The 16,442-nt window shown below is 39.6% G+C and overlaps 1 protein-coding gene across 1 annotated transcript in view; it reads right to left on the bottom strand.

The window, feature by feature from the left end:
* RASA1 (RAS p21 protein activator 1) overlaps positions 1-12,208 on the bottom strand; it is a 117,692-nt gene extending 105,484 nt beyond the window's left edge. The window contains 1 exon segment of the mRNA XM_043593261.1: positions 11,056-12,208. Coding sequence (XP_043449196.1) covers positions 11,056-11,570 — 515 coding nt within the window. The 5' untranslated portion in view covers positions 11,571-12,208.
* Positions 12,209-16,442: the final 4,234 nt, after the last annotated feature.

Genomic DNA, 16,442 nt, shown 5'->3' with positions numbered 1-16,442 from the left:
AATTCTACTAAATATTTAAAGAATACCAATACTTCACAAACTCTTCTAACGATTAGAAAAGGAAGGAAAGTGTCCTAGCTCGTTCTGTGATGCCAGAATTATCCATATACTGAAACAAGACAAAGATACCACAAGCTGCAAGCCAGTATCTCTCATGAACTTAGACACAAAAATTCTCAAATTAACAACCTAAATCCAGCAATATGTGAAAACATTACACATCCAAACCACATGCAATTTATTCCATGTACGCAAGCTGGTTCAACATTAAAACAAAAAAATCAGCGTAATCTCCAATATCAACAAACTAAAGAAAAAAATCCTATCATATAAATTGAGTCAGAAAAAGAATTTGACAAAATCCAGCATCCATTCATAATAAAAACTCTCAATGAAACTAGGCAGACAGGTGACCTACCTTGACTTGATAGAGGATCTACCCAACTACACCCCCCAAAAACCTATACTTAACATATTTGGGGTGCCTGGGTGGCTCAATCAGTTAAGCATCCAACTTCGGCTAAGGTCATGATCTCATGGTTCACAAGTCCCAGCACAGCATCAGGCTCTGTGCTGACAGCTCAGAGCCTGGAGCCTGCTGCGGATTCTGTGTCTCCCTCTCTCTCTGCCCCTCTCCCACTTGCACTCTCTCTCAAAAATAAATAAACATTAAAAAAAAACATACTTAATGATGAAATACTAAATGCTTTCCACCTAAGGCAAGGAACAAAGCAAGGATGTCTGCTCTCACCACTCCTAGTCAATACAGAACTGTAAGTTCTAGCCACCACAATAAGAAATAAAAGGTATACAGATGAGAAAGAAAGCTGTCCCTATTTGCAGTTGACATGTCTATGTAGAAAATTCCAAGGAATCTGTTAAAAAAACCTCTAGAAACTAAAAGGTAATTTTAGCAAGGTCAAAGAGTACAGGACCAATGCAAAAATCAATCTTATTTCTATGTATTAGTAATGAACATGTGGAAAATGAAATAAAAAACATAACAATATTCACAAAATTGCTCCAGAGAAAAAAAACATTATAATTAAGTATAAATTTAACAATTAGTATACATTAGGATTTGATATTACAAAACACTGATTAAAGAAATCAAGGAAGACCTAAAAAAATGAAGGCATATCATTAAATATAGCAAAGATATCAATTCCCAAACTGATCCATAGGTTTAATACAATTCCTTTGAAAATCTCAGCAAACTTTTTGTACAAGTGTGGACATGCTTTGGTCCAAATATGGATAAGCTTGTTATAAAATTTTTATGTAAAGACACAAGCCTTAGAATAACTAAACCATATTGAAAAGTGAGAGGAACAACTCTACCTGATATTAAGGTTTACTACACAGCTATAGTAATCAAGAGTGTGATATTAGCAGATAGAGACATATAAACTAAGAGAACTCAACAGAGAACCCAGTAGTAAAGCCACACATACATGGCCAATTGATTTTTGACAAAAGTACAAAACCACTTCAATAAAGGAAGGATATTTACCTTTTCAACAAATGGTGCTGGAGCAACTGAATATCCATAGGCTAAACAGGAACCTCAATTTAAACACCTTATCTCTTATAAAAATGAAATCAAAATAGATCATGGACTTAACATTAAATCATTAAACTATAAAACTTTTATAAAACAACATAGTAGAAAACCTTTGAGACCTAGGCTAGGTGAAGAGTTCTTACTTAGACTTGCCTCCAAAAGCACAACCTACAAAAGGAAATATTAATAAATTAAGTCTCCTCAAAATTAAAAACTTTTGGAGCACCTGGTGGCTCAGTCGGTTAAGCATCTGACTTTTGATTTCGGCTCAGGTCATTTTCTCATGGTTCAGGAGTTCAAGCCTGATGAGAGCCTGTTTGGAATTCTCTCTCTCCCTTCCTCTGCCCCTCCTCTGCTTGCACTGTCTTAAAATAAATAAATAAACTTTAAAAAATTTTTTAAACTTTTTCACATAGAAAGACCTTGTTAAAAGGAAAAAAAGACAAGCTACTGAACAGAAAAAAGTATTTGCACATAGCAGACAAATGACTAATATTTAGAATTCTCAAAACTCAACAATAAAACAACCCAATTTGGAAAATGGGAAAAAGGTACGAACAAACATTTCACCTAACAGGACATACAGATAGCAAGTTAGCATATGAAAAGATTTTTAACATCCTCAGCCATTAGAGAAATACAAATTACAACCAATGCACCCAGGTGGCTCAGACTTCGGGCTCAGGTCATGAACTCATGGTTACTGTGTTCAAGCCCCACATCAGGCTCTCGGCTGTCATCAGGGAGCCTCCCCCACCACGCCCCGCTTCAGATCCTCTATCCACACACTCTCAAAAAAAAAACAAAAAACAACAACAAAAAACATACTGAGATCACTAAACACCTATGAGAATAGCTAAAATAAAAAATTATGACCATATCAAATGTTGGTGAGGATACAGAGAATCTGCGTCATTCATACATTGCTGGTCAGAATGTAAACAGATACAGCCACTCTAGAAAACAGATTTGCAGTTTCTCATAAAACTGAACATGCAATTACCACAGAATCCAGCCAAGTGCACTCATGAAAACTTTTTTTTCACGTGAAAACATAAACACAAATGTTCATAGCAGCTTTTTTTCCCTAATAATCAAAACTGGAAATAATCCAAATGTTCTCCAAAGGGTGAATGGCTAAACTGTCCTACATCCATACCATGAAATACTCCTCAGCAAACAAAAAGGAACAAAATATTGATACATGCAACACCTTGAATGAATCTTGAGGGAATTATGTTGAAAAACAAATGCTAGTCCTAAAAGGTTGCATGCTATATGATTCCACCTGTACAACGTAGTTTTTTTGTGCTTTGTTTCTTTGTTTGATAACATTTTTTGAAGCGACAAAAGGAAAAACAGACTAGTGGCTGCCAGGAATTAGAGATGAGGGAGAGGAGGAAGGAGGTGAGCTTGGTTATAAAAAGGCAGCACAAAGAACCCGGGTGGTGATGAAAATGTTCTTTATATTTACTGAGGTGATGGTTACACAAATCTACATATGTGATAAAACTGCACACAACTAAATGCACACTAAACATATAAGACACACACATGACTGTATGCCAAGCCAACGAAATCAATTTCCTAGCTGTTATACCAGATGTTGCCACTAAGGAAAAATGGTGAAGGGCACATACTTTGTATTATTTCTTCCAACTAAATGTGAAATCACACAATTACCTCAAAATTAAAAGTTTAATTTTAAAATCTGAGAGATAAATCAACAGGCAGAAAGATAGACATGGATGGAGAAGAGACATGGTCTATTATACAAGCGTTTCAGCTGTGAATGCAGTCTAGCAGGTTGAACCTACAAAGAGAGATCTCTAGGTCTCTCCCTTAAGCTTCAGACAGATACGTAGGAGAAAGACAATTTCAAAAGTAACACTGAAAGAGCTTCCAGTTAGTGAACACATGGAGGTGGGAGAGTGGTTTGAGGAGTGGAATACCCCGTGACAGCACAGAAGCTCTGTACCCTTTTCTACATAACTTGTCCCATGATTCTCTTCCATTTGACTGTTCCTGAGTTATATCTTTTGTAATAAACTGATAATCTAGCTTGACAAACACTGAGCAGGTAATTTATCTTATTGACATCCAGACAAAATAATAATAATAAAGATATGCACGTATACATACATGAAAAAGTAACAATGAATAATACAACAATGAACACAGAGTGAATACAGAAATTTTGCTGGAGTAATGTCTCCCCCACAGGATTTTCCCTGGCTACCACTCATGGTCATATGTAGGATCTTTTCACACTATAATAATCAGACATGCATTTAAATAATTTTTCCATCTTTCAACACAGGGTAGACATCACTAACACATAAGAAAAGAAGGTAAAGTATAAGGGAAGTTTTTCTTTTCTACAGTGAAAGATAGGAATAAAAAAAAAAAATGAGGACCTTATTTCTCAAGTAGTAAATGTGCATCTAATCTGCTCCAAAATCACCCAAAGCCATTTTTAAAGAGGCAGGGTTATCTAGTGTATCCTATCAGTCAGCTTGCGCCGCCTTCACAAAATACCACAGACTGAATTGTTTAAATAACAAAAACTTATTTTCTCACAGTTCTGGAGGCTGAGTCCAAGTTAAAGTGAAAACAGAGGTGCTTTCTAATCAGGCCACTCTCCTTGGCTTCAGATGGCCACCTTCTCACTGTGAATTCACTTGTCCTTTTCTCTGTGCATGTGCACTACTGGTATCTCTTCCCCTTCTTATAAGGTCCAACAGGATTATGGACGCACCATTATGACCTCATTTAATCTTAATTACCTCTTTAAAGGCCCTATACATAAATCACCACATGGGGGTTAGGGCTTCAACCCTAGGAGTTTTAATGGGACAGAATTCAGTCCATAATACTCAGTGACCAGCCAGCCTTTAAGTATATGTTTTCTATGAGTGTGCATAGTGCGTATTATACTTAATGGAAGGAGGCAAGACAAAGGAAAAAGTATAATATTTGTATTAGAATTCCATCACTCAGTTTTCTGAACACTAAAAATGAGGAGAATATCTATTCTCATTGTGTAGCTGTGAGAGTTAAACAAAATAATCTATGTAAAGTGCCCAGCAAAGAGTAAAGGACTAGTCAACCCTGGGCCTCTGCCTTCCTCCCCCCACCCAAATTCATTATAAATATTTCTCAAATCTAAACATATCTGAAAAATTATGGGAACTGGATTCTGTGCCAGTTCTGCCACTACCTAGCTATGTGACTTTAACCAAACCACTCTAGTTCTGCATACGGGCTGTCTGCCAGTCTGCTTCTGCATCTCGGCAAATCAGAGTTTCATCTATCACTTAAACACTATGCATCTATGAATACCACTTTTATGATTATAATATCAAATAAACAATACTACAAAAACTAATCAAACTTTCTGTAAAACTCCACTAAGAGGATTACAGTATGAAATTTCAATTTATTCGTTCAGATACTTTCATTCTTTAAACGCTTCCACAACTATCTCCTAATTTGAAAAATGTATCTGTACCACACATCTTTAAGATTAATTTTCTCATCTTATGTCTCTGTCATTAATGCCTCATCTTTCAAGTAGACTGTACATTCTTTTATATTTCTGCCCCCTAAAATGTTCATTGTTTTATTCACAAAAATAACTGAAATGCCTAAAATTATGCCCCAAATCCTGTTGAGATAATGATTAGACATAGGGAGAAGTTACCAGTAAACTGTATCTGATAACTGTTTCTAACTTAGCCCACAATTGAAATGTACTGCAGGTGATTTCAAGATGATACACCTACCATACATACACTGAACATTCAAACAATGAGCGATAATAGCATCCATTCTCCATAACTTGTGTTAAAATTAAGATAATGGTGGTCAGAAGCAAAATCTACTGTGAGGCTATCTGAATCATTTAATGAAAGACAATTTACCACGTCAAGCCTAAGGGAAGAACTTCTAAGTACTTGCCCTTTCTCCCACTTCATTCCTTACCACTCCTATCCTAGTATTATCTGTATTACATGTAAATGAGTAACATATGAAGTAGGCTGTTACTTTGAGGCCCTCAACAAATCTCACCTCCCGGTAGTGATGCAGTCCCACCCATACTAACTCTAAACTGGGTCATGTTTATTAGCACTGGCCATTGGAACATCAGCAAACACTGAAGAACACAGAGACTTGATACGTGTTGGCACAATGAGGCTTGCCCTCTTGACATGCTCCCTCGCAAAACCCAGCTGCCATGTTGTAGAGAAGCTCAAGCTAATTAAGGGGGAAGGCTGCATGAAGGGTATACAAGGAGAGAGACAGCCATAGTCCCGGCTATCCATCAGCTGTTCCAGCCGTCCCAGCTAAGGCATCATTAAGAAGCCACCTTCGATATGACAGCCAACAAATGACACATGCAGCAGTCCCCATCAAGCCTTGCCAACTTTAGAATCAAGAACAGATAAACATTTAGTTTTGGAGTGAAGCAATATATAACTAAACCAACACATGTAAGCCAATTAGAACAGTTCTTGTTTGGTAGTAAGCAACCAAAAAATGTCAGCAGTAGTAACAGTTATTAATACTGTCATAAGTCCCCCTCACCACTACCAAGGTATTGTTTTTGGGTATTAGAGCTGCTCTTAAAGGCAGTCTGTCATCCCCCTAAAGGCCAGTAAAAGGACAAGAGTAAAGCAACCAGAAAGGCCTGCATTTTGCTTTCCCTTTCTTCTTCCTAATTTACAGCTGTCCTTTTTCTTTTTATCTCTGTCAATAATGCTTTCCTAATTTCCCCAAAGTACCTATCAATGACCCAAACCAATTCCAGCCTTTGGCCGTGCTCTGTATTCCCAGTAACTACAGACACCTCCTTCAATCCCCTTCCAGACCACAGATAAGTAATTAAGGGTTCAGTAGGACAGACTCTTCTCTTGGGGCCAAAAGTTTATACTCATTTAACCTTTAAGTCTTTTTTACCTGATATAATCATTAGGCAAAGAGAGTGGGGACCAAAAAGGTCATGTTTAGAAAATAAATTAAGCAGCCGGGATAACAAACTTGCTACTTTTCCTCAAAGACTTACTGACCCTAATTATATAAATTTCTTATTCTTTTAAAGCCCATGACTCTTTGCTCATACTTCACTCATGATATTTATCTTAATCTAGCCTAAATCAGAGTAGTTGGTTTACTTAACTTCCTACTAGATCTATAACTGCCCAGAAAGAGAGACTTGAGAAAAAGGCATCCAACTCATTTTTTTATCCCTTAAATTAAGCACCTACTACACTGCTCTACTATTCATACAAATATTGTAAAAAATATCTGGGTCCTCGTCAGCAACCGCTCTGTACATAACTAATCTCTGCAATTCTCACCCCTAAGTTTATTAAGAAAAAATTACTCACCCATGGTTATAATGCAATTAGTGACAAAGTTAATAAATACTACATGTCCTAACATTAACCTCTAAGAATTATTTGGCTTAATTATGATTTTATTTTTGTAGAGATGGATGTTTTTTTCAAAGAAAAGAAAGGTACCAGTTAACATTCCTTATTTCCTCTTCCTTCAAGTTTCAGGGTTGACAAGCCGGCATATTAGGTCCAAGGAAAGATCTATGCCACATGCCAGGCACATAATCCCAAAGGCAAAGCAAGCCTCGTAGAGACTACCGCAAACTAGAGCTCAGAACTCACCTAAAAGGGGCAACCATTATTCAGCTCTGGCAATCTGCTCTCAAACAGGAACAGCAACTAGGGAGCCCCAAATCCTGTGATTTTGGAAGTGTGCTAGAAACTAAGACTTCTTAAATGTGACGTCTTCCTATTTTTTAAATGGTAGCAACTACTTACTAAATGTTCCAACTACACCAAAAGCATGCAATATAGATCTGTGGACTGGATTCATTCCAAGGGCATCCTGCTACTGCAGGTGACAGTTTAAAATCTCTACATGTAGGGGGTGCTGGGTGGCCCAGTCAGTTAACCATTCAACTCCTGATTTTTCGGCTCAGGTCATGAGTCCTTAGATTGAGCCCTGCTTCAGGGCACGAGGCCTGCTTAAGATTCTCTCTCTCTGGGGTGCTTGGGTGGCTCAGCCAGTTGAGCATCTGACTTCAGCTCAGGTCATGATCTCACAGTTCATGAGTTTGAGCCCCAAGTCGGAGCTGACAGCTCAGGGCCTGGAGCCTGCTTCTGATTCTATGTCCCCATCACTCTCTGCCCCTCCCCCACTTGTGATCTGTCTGTCCCTCTCTCTCAAAAACAAATAAACATTAAAAAAAATTAAAAGAAAAAAAGATTCTCCCTCTCTTTTGTCCCTTCCCTGCGCACGTGTGTGCATGCTCTTTATCTGAAACATAAAATAAAAATTTAAGAAGTCTCTACATAAAATTGAAGGTGGACTAAGGGAACAATGCTCCTTTACTGTCACCCCTAACCTCTAGAGAAGAGGTAAAAAATAACCAAGGCCACTAAGAGCAGGTCATAAAATCATAAGGCCTACCAGTGACAAACTCCTTTAACTTTTCTCTCTCTTGAAAAGGAAATCTGTTAGTTTTAGATACAGCACCTTCTATAGCATAAAAATACACAGGGAGTATTTCATTGGTTTTTAATTGTTTTTTCCTCAAAACTTGTGAAAACAAAATATTCAAATAAATGTAATAGTTAAAATTATACAAACTTCTCCAGCCTTACCCCAACTTATGTAAATGCTCAGTAACACACATGAGACAATGATTCACCATGCACAGAAAAACAAGGTACAAAATATGAATGGCATTAATATATTTGTACTTGTCTATCTACATATTGTCATTTGACTCTCTTGCGACCAAGAGCACCAAACTAGCTGGATACACGGTTGAATACTGTGACCAGGGAATCCTACTCTAACAAACTACTATGGACTCAAACCTATGACCCGAACCTCCTTAGTATCATGCTATCCAATAACTAAGGTGACCAGTCACTAGTAAACAAATATTAATTTAGTCCAAGAACATTTCTTCAATAGCTTTACAAAAGATTTGACATTATTTAACCAAATCATTAAAGTTTTTGTTTCAATTTAAAATAGAACTTTATAGAAAAGACCTGAACTTCATCTCCAAACCTAATCTATTGGAAGCCTTAGGAGTCATAATTTTTAGGGGTGCCTGGATAGTTCAGTTGGTTGAGCATCCAACTTCAGCTCAGGTCATGATCTCACAGTTTGCTCTGCTCTCGGCACAGAGCCCACTTGGGATCCTCTGCCCCCCTCTCTGGGAGAAAATAAACATTAAAAACAAAAAGTCATAATTTTTAAAATAATTAATCATGGTAGATAGGCCTTTGGAGTTCAAACCATTCTCTAAAGTAACGATTAGTGAGGGAGTCCCTGTACCAACAGCATTAGTAGGCAATTTAATGACAATAAAAAAATATTACTGTTATTTAGGGATACTACTTATTGAACACTTACTATGTGCCAGGCACTATGCTGAAAACTTCTGGGTTCTCATTAAAGCTTAAAGATGACCATATGATGGAGGTACCATTATTATCCCTATTTTACAGGTGGGGAAACTAACCTTTCCAAGATCACACAGCTATAAGTGGCAGAGTCAGGATTCCAACCCAAATCTTGTCTAACTTCAGAATTTGCACGCTTAACCACTACACTGTATTGCCTCCAGTGACTCTGGGCTGATATCTAAGATAAAGAAAAGAGGGAAATTTGTACTTCTCAGTGACAAATTTAAAAAACATAGGAGAAATGGAGGATACTTTTTAGAATATGAACATTTCTCAATAGTCATACAAATATTTTTATTCCCAAATACATACTAATAATGATGGAAATCTCACACAATGGACTTCTCACAAACACAAATTTTCCTAAGTACTCCTTCATGTTTATTGTTATCAATTTAATGGGAACACTATATTATTTTCTATGCAATTTTGCCGTGAAACTAAAAATGTTCTACAAAATTCTTTTTTAAAAAAATTTAGAATACACTGAATATGCCTAATGCAATTCCGTTATGAACACTAGCATAAGACTATATTCTTTCAGTATGCAAAGTTGCACTTTATTATAACTGCAGTGCTGAGCAATGTATGGGCACCTAAATATTTGATTCTTTCAAAAAGGCTTGGAGGTGTGTAAACAGTGCTGTAAAATTCAAATTTTTCACACTTCCAGAACACCTTCAGAAGTCTATAAAACAAAGACATAGTATGGCAAGTTGGAATAAAACCAGACAAAAACATTAAATTCTCATTTAACAATATGAAAAATATACAACACTGCTATATCGTGGCTGACAAAAATAAGGCTAATTTTACTTTTCCACCTTAAGTATCAAAAGAAGTAGCCTGAAGTCAAAAATGGATTAGTATTACAGAATCTTTTTCTAATTCATTTTTTAAGTCCCTTCCAAATCCTCCAAAGCTTATCCAAAACAAACAAACCTTTCAATTGTCCATAGTGAATGTCAACATACGAACGAAATCTTTTTTTTCTGATACACTAAGGGTGTCAAAATTCTAAAGGTCAATTAATACTTAACTTGAGTGATCTATATAAAAAGTTTTGCTATCATTAACCACTTTTTATTTATTTACTACCATCAACATTTTCCTCCCATCAAGGTCCACCTTTATAAATAAATACATAGCTATGTTCACTGACGAAGGGAAACGTACTCACTATTTGAAAAAGCCATTTGCCCTATGTGTTCAGCAATATTCTGTCAAAACTAATTGTCAAATATAACACTGTACTGGTCACCAACAAAGTGTTGAAGAGAAGCACACTTTTTATTTTACTTCAAAACTGTACTTACAAAGCCTCAACTGTAAAAGATTACACTAATAATAAATGGGAATTCTTTAGCCTAAGTTACAGACGTTGTTGGAGGATAGGCCCTTAATCACACCTGTAATTCACAGAACCCTTTCCTTTCTCGCTGACCCACATCTTCATAAATGATGTGAAGACTGCTGCATCGCTATACTTTCAATTGGCATAAATGGGGATTTGCAGTGCCACAGAAACAAAGCGTTCTGACCAATGGATGTTTCGAATGATTATCAGTACAAAACTCATTCAAATACTTGTATATTCAAAGCTTCTGACGAATAATCGGGCTTCACCAGGGAATACACACACAGGTTAATACAACCTCCGACTGCCTTGGCAGCTGCAAGCTCAGCTGAATCCCAGGACGCCACCTAAATTTGGAAGGGGCAGAACTATATCCGGTTCTCAATGGATACACATTTTCCCCATGCTTCTCATCTTAAAAACTTTACGTCTTCCCAGAGTAACAATAAATATACAAAGACGCCAGGGAGTATGCCCGCAGGGAAGATGAGTTATCAAATTAAATTCCTACGCGCGGAACCTGAAGCTTCAAAACTTTTCAGAACAAATCACAGCTGAAAGAACGAGGTAGGTTTTCCCACTTCTTTCCAGGAGCCAGCTTCCCCAGTCCCTGAACAGCTGTCCTGACTTACTGGTTAGTTGGAGGAGCAGTCAACGGGATGGCGACCTCTTCTTCCTCGTATTCTGGTCCATCCAGAGAGTCACCTTCGTCCACCGTTCCCAGGCCGGCGCCCAAAGGGGGCAGCTGAGGAGGAGGCGGCAGAGGAGGGAATCCGCCGCCTGCCCCGAAGGTCTCAGCAGGCAACGAAGTGGTCCCCTTGGCGAGACCCATCTCTCCTCCAAGTCCGGCAGCGGCGCCAGCCACGCCAGCGGCAGCACCTCCCCCTGACAGTCCGGCTCCCCCCATTGCCCCTGCCACAGACCCGGCTCCCAGGAACCCTGACCCCAAAGCGGCTCCGCCAGCCAGGTTCCCGGCTACTCCGGTCTCCGCCAGCCCAGGATAGGGTACGGCAGCCACAGGCAGGGCCGCGGGTATCTTCACCCTACATACTGCCGGATAGGCACTCGAGCCCGCGGCTGCGCCGCCTCCTGCTGCCCCGGCGGTCACCGGGCCGCCCTCCTCACTGCCGGCCTCGGCCGCCATCATGTTGAAGCCCGATCTACTCTGCCCTACCCAGCTCGCCCGGGAGCCCCGGGGGCCACCAGGCCCGGGCTCCGAGCCGCCCCACCCAGGCGCGTCCCCCCTTCAGCTCCCCAGGCGGAGGAAACAACAACAAAAGGAGAGAACCCGCCGCCGCGCCCCCTCCTCGGGCCACAGCCCCGGCTCCGGAGCTGCCCGGGTTACGGGAAGCGAAGTGGGCAAAAAACTCAACGCCTGCACAAACGCCGCCCCAAGCCCTCACCTTACACACCCACACTCACGCACACACACACACACATGCACAGAAGTGAAAAACTTCCTGGCTGCACTAAAGAGGAAGGGAAGCACAGAGGAAGCGGCTGGGGCGGCTGCCGCTCCTTCAGCCACCGCCGCCGCCACCGCCACCGCTTCTTCACCACCCTAGTTCCGGCCACCCCCACCGCAGCCACCGCCGGTGCCGCTGCTGGGGCTGGGGCCACTGCAGCCGCTTCATCCTCCACCGGGCTGGAGATGGGAGGGGTGGGGAGCCAAGAGGAAGGGGGGCGGGGTAGCGGGGAAATCGACTGAACTGCTCCCAACCTGGAGTGCTCAGTGAAACCGACTAGAGAGAAAGGAAGGCGGGGCACCAGTGGAGGAGCCGAGGGAAGGAAGGGCGGGGGAGGAGGGCGAGGGCAACTTCTGCGCAGGCGCGTTCCTGGCGCGGGGGTGGGGGCGCTGGGACTGGAGGGAGGAAAAGGAAGCGTCGGGAGGGAAGGAAGCGGCGGGGACGCGCGGTGCGCGGCCGTGCTCACTGTTTCGCTGTGGTACGAGCGTGTGGTGGTGTGGCCGTTTCTCCCGTGGGTGTCGCCGGCGGCAGGGCGCGCCTGGCTCTCTGGGTTTTGTTTGATGGGCGGAGGGGAGGAGTGGGTACCCGAGCACGCGGCCGTGCTGCACTGTGAAAGCAGGAGAGAAAGGAGGGACGAGGAGGGGTGGAGAGGAAGGAGCCGAGGAAAAGGGAAAGGAAGATGCCGCGAAGCCAGTTCACTGCTTCCTGACTGCTAGAAAAAAACACCTTTACCCAGCGGTGCAGAAACCAGACGCGAAGCCTGGGGATGAGGGATTGCCTCGAAGTTCGAGGCAGTGCTATTAATTGTTTTTTTGTTTTCGTTGCATTCCATATTAAAAAATAAAATGAAATTTTAAACTACGTTCTGAAACTCAAACGAAATAGGGAAGTAATATGGGGTGACCTAAAAATTTTGGTGGAAATAATAGTTGTAAAGTGCGATTTCTGAGACTACACATTTTGTTTTGTTTCCCACAATCGCCATCTCTCCTGTCATACCTCTCTGTCTCTGTTCCCGCCCAACACACACACCAGTGCCATCGCAGGTATGTTGGGTACTAATGTGGTGTGGAGAGGAGGGATGACGTTCCTTTGCGTGCAGAACACAGCGGGGCACGCTCCACAATGCACATGTGAAGCATAGAGAACCTTGAACCAGGCAAATACCAGGGTTCCAAAGTGCCATATACAATTATGCATAGCTTCAAAAATTATCAATAAACTGTTTTCTCACCCTAAATATAGCCAGAGAGATGGGGTTTGTTTTGTCTTTCATGCTGGACTATATATAAACTATCTCATGCATGCATATAGATGGAGGAATCATTACCATTGTTTGAAATTACAGTATGTGCAATTTGCCCTTTGGCAAATGATACTGTTTTGTTTTTTAATTGTCTCAGAAGGAATCCCACATTAAATACCTTTAAATATTGGTCTTTGAGATGGATGTTTTCTCTGCCAACGATGATCAAACCAAGAGAGGAGCACATAAGGAAGGGGATGGGTAGGGGCTATAACAGAGGCCCAGGAAAAAAGGAAAAGACCACTAAAAGAGGTGGCAAGGTATGCACAAGATATTTTCCTTTACTATATAAGTTTGCATAAGCACTATTTGCCAAATTAGTGACTAAGTTGATTAGAAAGTAATCCTGAGGACTTCTTCATTGTGCTTACCTCTTATACAGCATGCCACTTGTGAGAGCAAAGATGGATTAGTCACAAAAGTGGTCTTAGACCAGCATTATCCCAGGAACTTGTTAGAAACACAAATTCTTGGCTCCATCCCAGACCCTCTGAATCAGAAATCACAGGAATCTTTTACTAGGCTCTGCAAGTTTACACACTTAAGAACCACTATACTATAGTATGCTAATCAAGAAGGAGGTATGCAATACCTAAAAAATGGTTCTGAAACAAAGAAGAATAGATGAGAAAGCCAACTCAATGCCATTCATTAGGTAGGTGGATAACAGAAATAGGTATTGTGTTGCTAAGCCCTGGACTATTCTAGAAAGGAGGTTGGGAAATGAGAAAATGCATAATGAAGTAATTCCATAATACTTAATAATTTTAGTCCTACTTCTTACAGTGGCCTCCGTGAGAACAGTTTTTCTTTTTCTTTTAAACTTAGACCCTCAAAGTAAGAAGAGAACTTCAAAGTGCATATTCCACCAACTGCCAACAAATTTTCATGTAGCCTGTGCTTGAAAGCTACAGTGAATTACCACTTCAGTCCTCCAATACTCCCACCCCAATTACCCACAACAGCCTTTGAATGTAGGGCACTGGACTGGCAAGTTATGACCAGCTCTTGTTATCACAGATCTCTGAGTGCTCATACTTCTTCTGTATGCGCCTAAGATTCCAAGTCAAGCTCACTATTCTAATTTGCAGAATTGTCTTCTTCCCCCTTTTGAAATTCTTTAGCAATTAAAAGCCAATATTTAATCAGCCAACACCAATTACACACTGAGTCACATCGTTTTCTAGTTACTTTTAGATTTATGTATCTACAAAGCTAGACTGCAAATACAATATGTGTTCTACTGCCTAGCCCAGTGCTAGACATCCATGTCAACAGCTTTGAACAGGTCTCCATCCTTTTAACAAATACTGGATTAGATCAGCTCACATCTTCGGATACCAATTACTCAATTAGTACGAACACCTACTGTATCTGTGTATCAACCTAATACCAATATCTTACCATATATTTAATCTTAGAGTTGTGCTGTCCTTTTTATCCAAAGACTGCCACTTATCATTCGTGAGTTATTTTCAAATATCTTATATACTCCTTTTATTGGACAGATCTAGGCTTTGATCTTTACTATTACTTGTGTGCTTCCTGAATCTCAAGTCAGTCTTCCATCTTCAGTGACATTTTATTTTTATAGAAGGGTTGAATGTTTATACCTTATTTTTGTCTATTGCCTTTTTTTTCTTTTTCTATTCACCTTGACCTTCTACCCTTCTCTCATTTGTGGCCTCATGTTCTCTTTGCTCCTATGTATTTCTCCCTCAATTTCTGTTTCTGGGTTTCCTTTTCTTTTCTTCCAGGCCCCTGTATTTCTTGACTCCTTGAGCTTTCATGAGTCAAAGTCCTTAAAGTTTCGTGAGTCAAAAACTGAAGAACAACTTTAAAAAATATATATGAAATATCTATGTGGAGAGAGGCATTACAGGGATTCTGCAGCAATTGGTGTTAGATGTGGTGTTATGTAACATCAGTTAACAAAGGGAAGTAAACAGTCTGTTAATTAAATTTACAGATAATATTAAACAAGGAGGTACTGAAAAAAAGAACAAATTACAAAAGAGGAAAATTCAAAATAACATTTAGCTTTAGTAAAACAATCTTTGATATCTGTGATTTTAGAAAAGTTATCCAGATATTGAATTAAATATAGTATTTAGTGAAAAATAAATAATCAAAAATGCTGGGCAAAGACTTGTGGGTGAAAAGAATCTGAACGTTTAATTTTTAGAAAATGAATTTGTCTCATTCTGATTTTATTGGCAACTTAAGTATGAATGTAATACATTCCAACATATTTTTCAGTTTTGATACCTCAGTATGTAAAAAGGTCATTCTTAGGCAGTTATATAATTATAGAGAACCTCAAGGGGTTTAGTACAAATATATGAGTTGTTTCTGAGGGGAAAACTGATCAAGAAGTAAGAAAGAGCTTACAGCTGTGTTTGAACAATCCCAAATTGTGTTTCATGCCCTAGCACATCCTCAGCTATACAAATAGGCTTCCAAGTTTATCTAAATAATACCAAAAGGTTCCATTGACCCAAAAAATTTTGGAAAGAAGCTTTTACTCCTAACCCCTAATATTCCTACTGCATTTGCTGACCTCATCTTAGAATCTTCAAGAGCACATTTTTCCTTATTAGGGAGATGTTGTGAGAAAATAACATTGAGGAGACAGAGGTTAAAGGAAATTATTTTGACTAAAAAGTAAATAGTTCTGCAGAGATTACAGTATGTGGCATATTAACTAAATAAGATTTATGAAAATTATAAACACTGTGAAGAATTTAGAGCATAGTAAGATCTCTGAGGCTATAAAATACACTTCAAAGAAAATTATCAGAAGCCTTCTTCTGATGACTAAAGGAACTTAGAGCAGTTGGATCTAAATGTTCCTTCTCTTGCAAGAAGAATAGATAAATGTCTTTAATTTTTATTAGTTTATTCTTATTCTACTGTCTTTATTTGGCTGATTTTTATTTATTCTTTATTAGCAATACTCCTCTTTTATTATTTCCAGTCTATTTTTCTTTGGCTACTATTTTCCTCTAACCAGAAATATTTCTGAATCACCTGACTGCACTTTGTTTCCTTTACATGATAGTTCCCTATGGGAGAAGTAAAAGAAAAAAGGAAGTATAATGGTTTTGAGGAAAGGGAAATGGGAGAGTCAGGATGAGTAAGACTCTGGTCCATATTTTCCTCCTATTTACACTCCCATTCTTTTCCCGTGTCAGCCACAATTTAAATATCACCTTAAGCACCATCTTGAAATCCAACTAATCTTTGG

Source organism: Prionailurus bengalensis, chromosome A1, assembly GCF_016509475.1.
Source record: "Prionailurus bengalensis isolate Pbe53 chromosome A1, Fcat_Pben_1.1_paternal_pri, whole genome shotgun sequence".
Taxonomy (NCBI): Eukaryota; Metazoa; Chordata; class Mammalia; order Carnivora; family Felidae; genus Prionailurus; species Prionailurus bengalensis.
Note: the sequence above shows the minus strand (reverse complement) of the source record. Positions and strands in the feature narration are given on the sequence as shown.